At 60.3% G+C, this 7,464-nt stretch overlaps 2 protein-coding genes across 2 annotated transcripts; one reads left to right on the top strand and one right to left on the bottom strand.

Annotated features, from left to right (window-relative positions):
* Positions 1-3,647: 3,647 nt before the first annotated feature.
* On the top strand, positions 3,648-5,658 carry MAM_02919 (flocculation suppression protein; the record flags this gene model as incomplete). The annotated part of the gene is made up of 5 exons (XM_040821718.1): positions 3,648-3,898; positions 3,954-4,079; positions 4,136-4,203; positions 4,279-4,695; positions 4,832-5,658. 5 exons carry the CDS (start codon positions 3,648-3,650, stop codon positions 5,656-5,658), a joined length of 1,689 nt encoding a protein of 562 aa, XP_040680287.1.
* A 933-nt stretch (positions 5,659-6,591) lies between these two features.
* MAM_02918 (uncharacterized protein) lies at positions 6,592-7,350 on the bottom strand (the record flags this gene model as incomplete). The annotated part of the gene is made up of 1 exon (XM_040821717.1): positions 6,592-7,350. One exon carries the CDS (start codon positions 7,348-7,350, stop codon positions 6,592-6,594), a length of 759 nt encoding a protein of 252 aa, XP_040680286.1.
* Between the last annotated feature and the right edge of the window lie 114 nt (positions 7,351-7,464).

Genomic DNA, 7,464 nt, shown 5'->3' with positions numbered 1-7,464 from the left:
GGAGACGTGCGTGGAACGACTGCAAAGGATGGACGGGCGTCCTGGTGGAGAGCGCTTGACGACGACCTTGACCCGACTGAGTCGTGCCGCGAGAGGCGCGAGAGAGGTCTAGCCTCTCTGGGAAGACGTGCGAATCATCTAGATATAAACTCCAATACTTGTGGCGGAGTGAGCCCGTGCGGTAACGGTACACACTCATACGCGACGGCACACCACAGCACGATATACTATAGGGCGTGGCAAGCAGGCAGAACACCGTTTCCCCTCTACGGTACATTGGCAATGGAGGCGCGGCAAGCCGAAGTCGTGGATTGTCGAGACATGGGAGAGGGACAAGGACGAACAGAAGAACAACAGCGGATGAGAGTTCTGACCGGGCGAGGCGCCTTCTTCCTTCGTCTCCATGCCTTCCGAGTCCCAATCCAACCCTGTGACTATTACCGCCTAGTCGTTACACTACGTGGCATCCCGTGGGACCGCTCCGGAGCGTACGTAGTAGTACGTTAGGTAGTTAGTTACCTGGACCCGAGGGGCCGTTGGCTAAGGCGCAAAAGGCAAGCGGATTTGAACCCAGAGGTCAGCCTATTGTCGTTCGAGGAGAGAGAGGCTCATGACCAAGAGGTCTTTACCTCTCTCAGGTCATGTTCAAGGCTCTTGTCGACACTGCCAGCCGACGGCGGCGGGTCCGGACGGACAGGATTCCCGTCCATGCACTTTTGCAAAGGTCGCGGGGGTCCAGAATATTTCTCCAGTCACCGGATGACCAACTATTCATTCCTTCGAGGCGCCGAAATCCACAGAAACTGCCGATACCGGTTTTCCAGTGCCGCGCCTCGGAGAAGGCGTCCCAGGCGACCGGTTCCGGCTGGGTGGTTGTCCCTGGCGAGTCTCCCCTCGTGCCGGCCAATGCGCGTCGGAGTCGACCAAGGCCTCTGACGCGGTTGGCGGTTGGCGAAACGGTTGTTGATCATGATGCCCACGGCGGCGAAGAGCTCTCCGCAAGCTGCCTGAGGCTGCATGGACAGGGGCCCGGGCAGGCAGGGGGGCGCAGGGGTGACGTGGTCGATGCCTTGGACACTCTCGGAGCCAAGGAACCGGTAGCAGGACCTGCATACGTGCGTGCGGCTACGGAATACCACGCGAGTGTTTCCACGATAATTATAGGTACTGGGTTTTGTCCCGTCACCCGGCGAAGTTTGTGGAAGCCGCTGAATGGGGCGGGAGCTGGCAAGGCTCGGAGGGCACGAATCGCCACGGCCAGGGAATAGATGACGTCCGGGCAATATATGCACCATTATATGAATCGCATCTCGCGACGCCTCGAGCTTGGCGGACCACTGCTCCTTCGCTCGGGCCGATGATGGCTGACAGAGGTTCTGGACTGGCGTAAAACATGGGTTTGCCCTCTGGGCCTTTGACCGTGACGGTCCCGGATCGACATGGAGAGCGGCGGCTGATCAACCGACATGGAGACACATGGAGACGGACGGGAGTTGTGCGTGCATGCATGCACATACCACATACGTAGCACGCATGTCAGCCTCCAACAAAGTCAACAAAGTTGCCAGGTCACGTAACTGTGTAAGTACTTGAGCAGACTCGATGTGCCCTTCTGCCACAGACTTCCAAGGTACGTACTTGGACCTCGGTAGGTATCGTGAGGTCGTGGGGCTGCCAAGGCCGCTGACAGAGTGGGCCAAAGCTTCACATGCAGGTACCTGCCCACGTACTCGAGTAGGTGTCGTACTTCTGGAGCTTGGATGAAGTGAGGACCGGCGTCGCCGGCAAACAGATGGGCTCGGGTATGGAGCGAAGGGAGGAAAGGAAGGTCCAAGTGACAAAGAGGACGTCGAACAGAAGGAGGGAAATTATCAAGGGATTTGTTATTTTATTTTATTTTATTTTGTTTTGAGACTGCGGCTGCCTGGGACCCGGGCCGTGGCCTGCTTCAGGTCTTGCTCTATCTACTTAACTTACCCATTGCGTGCTGCACGGCCGAGTGGCTGTTTCGACTTTGACTCGTGTTGTCGGCGGCAGGCGGGAGGTATCGAAATGCAAAGGCAACTGGAAACACAGCGGCCGTCTAAAGTAGACTCTTTCAACTGCCCGCTGTCTGGTACGCAGTTACCTGGTGCCTGGTGCCTGTTGACCCGACATGTGCGCGTTGCTGCTGGCCGTCGGAGCCTCCAGACGCTCCACATCTAGATTGGGTTCCACGTTGCTCAGCAGCCCCAAGCTGCAGACGCTTCAACCTTCAACGGGGGGTCCCATGCCATGTCCCGGCGCCGCTGCTGGCTGGGGCTGCTCAAATGTTCAGATTCCCTGTTGGCCAAGGCAAGAGTGCTCCGTACGTACTTCCTGGGAACGGAGTGCTAACAGTCCATCGTTCTTTCCGTGGAGCGCTTGAGCATCCAGTTGTGGCTCCTTGCACCGATGCCTCGGACCTTGGGGTATAAGTACTTTTTGCCCTCACGACCGAGCGCGGTGCTTCGTGCCCTCGTGCCTTTTGCAGCCAACTGCCAACTCATTCGTTGACCAAGCACCTGGGTAGGCCTGATGGGGCCCTATGGAGCACCCCGGCGCCGTCAATCAGTCTCCGGCTCAATCTGCACCTTGCCTCGCTGGAAGCCTCGTCGCTGTTGTCAGGCACGCCTCGAGGGACGCACGCAGCACCAACGCAGCGCCGCCCGGACTGCGCCAGACATGTATCGGACTTTGACCGGCAGACCAACGCTGATCTAGTACTCCGTAACTCGACCCTTCCTCCTTCTCTTCTGTGCACCTGCCTGAGTCTGGTCTTCTCCCGACCAACCAACCAACCGACCATCCACCAACCAACCGACCGACCAACCGACCAACCAACCAAACAACCCGCCAACCAACCAACCAACCAACCAACAGCCTCCCATCAACTCCCGTCTCCAGAATTGATCTCCTCGCAACTCGCCTCGACAACCAACTCTCGCGGCATCCTCCAAAAGCCCCGAACCCTTGCACGCTCGTCGACCGCTTGGCGCGCCCACTGCGTCGACCGCACCGTCGTCCACGGCACCGGCACCCGGCACATCCAGCCTTGATCGAATCGCTTTGCGACGTTGCGCGACACCCCAGGTCGGCGGCTCCCACGGATCCCGGGATCCACGAGTCCCTCGACGGCCTCGTTTCGCCGCGCCGCGCCGCGCACTCACTCCCCTTTCTCCCGTCGAGTCCGCCCGCGACGCTGTCACCACCAACACCACCGCCGCCGCCGCCGCCGCCGCCGCAGACGCCGCCCGTTCCCATTCCCATTCCCATTCCGAGCCTACGCCGCTGTTCCTCGACACGCATTTCTGCCTGCGTCTTCTTGATATCGCTACGCTACATTGGCCCGGCTGCCGTTCTCTGTGGAGATGAGGTGAGCTGGCCCGCCTCCCCCCCCCGCCAGATGAGCCGTGCCTCCCGTCGGGTTTCGCAAGCGCAAGCCCGCAGCTGCGAGATTTTTGCTTCACCCGACCGCATGGCATGCTGACGCCTCAGCAGCCGCAGCCCAAGGCAATAGCTACCACTTGGCGTCCCCCGACCGACACAAGCAAAAGCAGCCGCCGACAGACGAACCAGAGGGGTCAATGGGTACTCGCGTCGTTCCCGTCCCCGCGCTCGCCGTCACCATGTCCACCTCCACCTCCACCTCTGCCCCCGATGCCATGGACGTCGCCTCTTCTCCCGGCGCTTCTGTTCCGAGCCATGTGGCCGACCGTGAGACCAATGGCAAGCCGGCCAACCGCCCGAGCCAACTGTCCAACAATGACCGGAACGCCGCCGACTCGTCATCCAACATGCCCGCGCCGCCGACCGCCGCCTCGTCCACTGTTCACCAGCCCAAGATTGTACAAACTGCCTTCATCCACAAGCTATACAAGTGAGACTGAGGAACCCTTCATTGCCACCCAGAGCCTTTGCTTGTCCGTTGAAAGGGCACGTGTCACTGACAGCATTCGCAGCATGCTGGAAGACTCCAGCATTCAGCACTTGATATCATGGTCGTCCAATGCGGAGAGCTTCGTCATGTCCCCCACTGCCGATTTCTCCAAAGTCTTGTCGTACGTCTTGGCTGTTCCCGAGATGGGCTGTTGCACCGTCGCTGACGGCGAAATAGACAATATTTCAAACATACCAACATCTCCTCATTTGTGCGTCAGCTGAACATGTACGGGTTCCATAAGGGTACGGAGTACTGGAGAGCTCATCCCCAACCTACACAGCCGCGGGCTTGAAACACCAGCTAACAATGGCTTGAAGAACGAGATGTTTTCCACACTGGCAATCCCGACACGACACTGTGGGAGTTTAAGCACGGCAATGGCAGTTTTAAGCGGGGAGACATCGCCGGACTGCGTGACATCAAGCGACGAGCCAGTCGCCATGCTCTAGTCCATCGCGAGACCAACTTCACAAAGCCCAGCTCTTCGCAACCCGGTACACCTGCCGAGCCTCTCCAAATCCCCCCCGAGAGCATCGACGCGAGGCTCTCCAATCTGGAGAACACTCTCTACGACGTCAGCGCACGATTGCAACGAAGCGAAGAAAACGCCCACTACATGCACCTGAAAAACCAGACTGCAATGGAAATGACGGGTCGGTTGCTCCATTTCAACCAGGAACTGGCTCGGGCCATAATTTCCCTGGTGCCGCTGGACAGTGCAGTTCAACGTGATGGTGAGTTGCCTCCACAGTCTCGTAACGCAGCCCTGGATCACGATGGCACCGGCTCCGTCGTCTGCTTGCTGCGGATGCCATGCACATTATATCACCGATGTCGATGCCGACGCTGACGCAATTTTTTTTTCTTTAGTCATGAGTCTGCAAGCAGAGATACAACGACAGGCCGAAATGATTCGGACGGTTGACGAGCCTCTAGACGTGCCGTTCGCAAGTCGCCAGCAATACTTTGGCAACGTCGACAACGCCCCCGTGTCACCCGGGCAGCTGCCACAAGACGACACCAGACGACCAGTTGGTGGCCTGGCAGTACCGCAGTCCCAGGCCCGAGGGCAGCCCTTGTACCGACCCGGTGTACCGTCAGGTCTCGCGCTCGGGGCGCGTCGTCCATACGGCTCGATTGGCGGTGGCAGCAACACACAATCCTCACCTCTCCGCAACGCCGCGGCTCCGCCACCCCCGGGTCCGCATCCCCTCTCAAACATGGAGACACCTCCCGGCAACCTGGCTCGAAGACACACTACTGCCGACATCCGTGCCCATGGATGGCAGCCTACGCCCTCGTCCTTCTCAGCATCCAACGCGCCTCCCGGCCCGTGGCCCTCGTCGCCTGGAAGAGTGGCCTCGGAAGACCAGCGTATAAGAGATTCGCTGTCGACATACTCGCTGCAGACGGCTTCACATTCTCACCCGCATTCTCGTCCCACGACCCCTCCACCCCCGCACGCACCTGCAAACGGCGGCAGCAATGGGGCGAATACAGATGCATTTGGCGGGTGGTCCTGGAACTCAGGAGGCAACAGGGACACCAAAGGATCCCTATTCAAGGATTCGTCGGCACCCCAAACTAGGAGAGGCAGCATGGCGCACATCCTGAACCCAAGTGACACGGCCGAGAGGTCAGACGAGGACGAAGATCCGCGCGGCGACGACGACAGAAAACGAAAACGAATGCAATGATGTCACCAAAATGCAGGTAATCGAAGCATAGGAGGGGTATTTTTGTCAGTCCGCCACGTCAATGGCGTGAATTTACAAGCTTGCCGCCGTTGCGGTCCTTTTCGGGCCCTGGGGCCGAATGAAACGTCATATATATATACACATGCGTGAATTCCGTTGATGCCAGGATCTGAGGGAACGACCAAAGGCATGACGGGCTCGTCCCACCTCACAGTTACCTAGGTATTGAACGCGATGCCAAAAAGCAAAAAGTGTTGTCGGTCCGAAATGGTCCGTCAACCTCAACCTCGACCACGCCTTGCAGGAACGGGGCACGCACGTGGTGTGCGTGTTTTTCTTCTCTTTTTGCGTCTGGTGCAAAACTGCCCGTGTATTTTTGTGCGGCGCGTTATGGAACAATATTTCACGGGGCGGGAGGGCCAAGGAATAATTCGCTCGTCACGGGGGGGGGGAATAATGTGCGCGGGGACTTGTTGGATACTGAGAAAACGAAGCGAGGGGAATACCGTGCATAGGGACCTGGCGTACTTGTGATGGGGAATCAAGCTTGTGTGTGACAGATACCACCAGACTCTTTGCCTTTATATAAAAAAAATCTTCATCGAACGGCGGCTTTGGCAAGGACGTGCGTGTGTGTCTGTTCCGCGGGGCCCTTGTCGTTTGTTTGCATGTGCGCAGTTGGGTCGTGAGATTGCCGGTTTTCTCTCCTTTTCCCTGACAAGTTCCTACATTGCCAGGACTCAGGAGGACGTAGGACCGATCCGTTGGGGGGGACGACAACGCCGCCGCTGGCTCTGCTCCCCACGGTGTGCTCGCGCGTCCCGCGTCGCCGGCATCTTGCGTCTTGCGTCTTGCGTCTTGCGTCTTGCGTCTTGCGTCTGGCGTCTGGCGTCTAGAGTGCCTGCCCTGCGGGAGGGCGGGCACTCGGGTCCGTCAGCCGTCGTTCTTGTCGTCCGCCGTCTTTTGCTTCCGCCTCCGCCTCCGCTCCCTCTTGCTCCTGCTGCCCGCCGTCTCCGGCGGCCCGTCGCCACAAGCGTCCTCTCGTCGGGGCGCGCGGTCCTGCGTGCCGTCGCCGTCGCCGTCGCCGTCGCCCGCCTCGCCCCTCCGCGGGCGCTTCCTCCTCCCCAGCGAGCCCCTGCCCTCGACGTCGTCGCTCTCGCTGTCGCCGTCGCCCTTGCTCTCGCGCCCGCGCCCGCGCTCGCGCCCGCGCCGCTTGCCCAGCATCCTGGCCCGCAGCGCCTTGTTGTCCTCGTGCTTCGCGTCCCGCCCCGCCCGTTCCGGGACGTAGCCCACGCCCTGGTTCGCAGGGGCCCCGGGCGACGTGCCGTCGTCGTCGTCGGCGGCGGCGGCGGCGGCGAGACGAGTCCCCCCGCGGCCAGGGGGCTGCCGGGGCGCCCCCGAGGACCGCGGGACCAGCAGCTTCCTGGCGAGGGCGGAGCGGTCGGCGAGCAGCATCGACAGGCGGTTGGATATGGCGAGGCGGTCCACGGCCACGGGCAGCGGTGGCGGCTTGTCCGGCATGGCGGGGACGCACGTGGGCGGCGAGGATGTGCGCGCGTCGCTGGTTCCTGGTTCCTGGTTCCTGGTCCGGCGAGGCGGCGAGGGATGTTTCTTCTTCTGTCCTTTGCGGAGGGGATTTGCGTCGCTTCTCAATCTGCGGTGGGGTTGTGGCGACGCAGGCTTGGCGGGCATGACATGGTGATCACTGATGGCCGTGCGAGGAGGCGAGGCTCGCTCCCGGTCCGAGGTTGGATGTCGGACGGAGGTTGGAGGTTGGAAAAAAAGAGTTTGCCAAAGGTGGGGAGC

The sequence above is a fragment of the Metarhizium album genome (genome assembly GCF_000804445.1).
Source record: "Metarhizium album ARSEF 1941 chromosome Unknown scaffold_5, whole genome shotgun sequence".
Classification (NCBI taxonomy): domain Eukaryota; kingdom Fungi; phylum Ascomycota; class Sordariomycetes; order Hypocreales; family Clavicipitaceae; genus Metarhizium; species Metarhizium album.
Note: the sequence above shows the minus strand (reverse complement) of the source record. Positions and strands in the feature narration are given on the sequence as shown.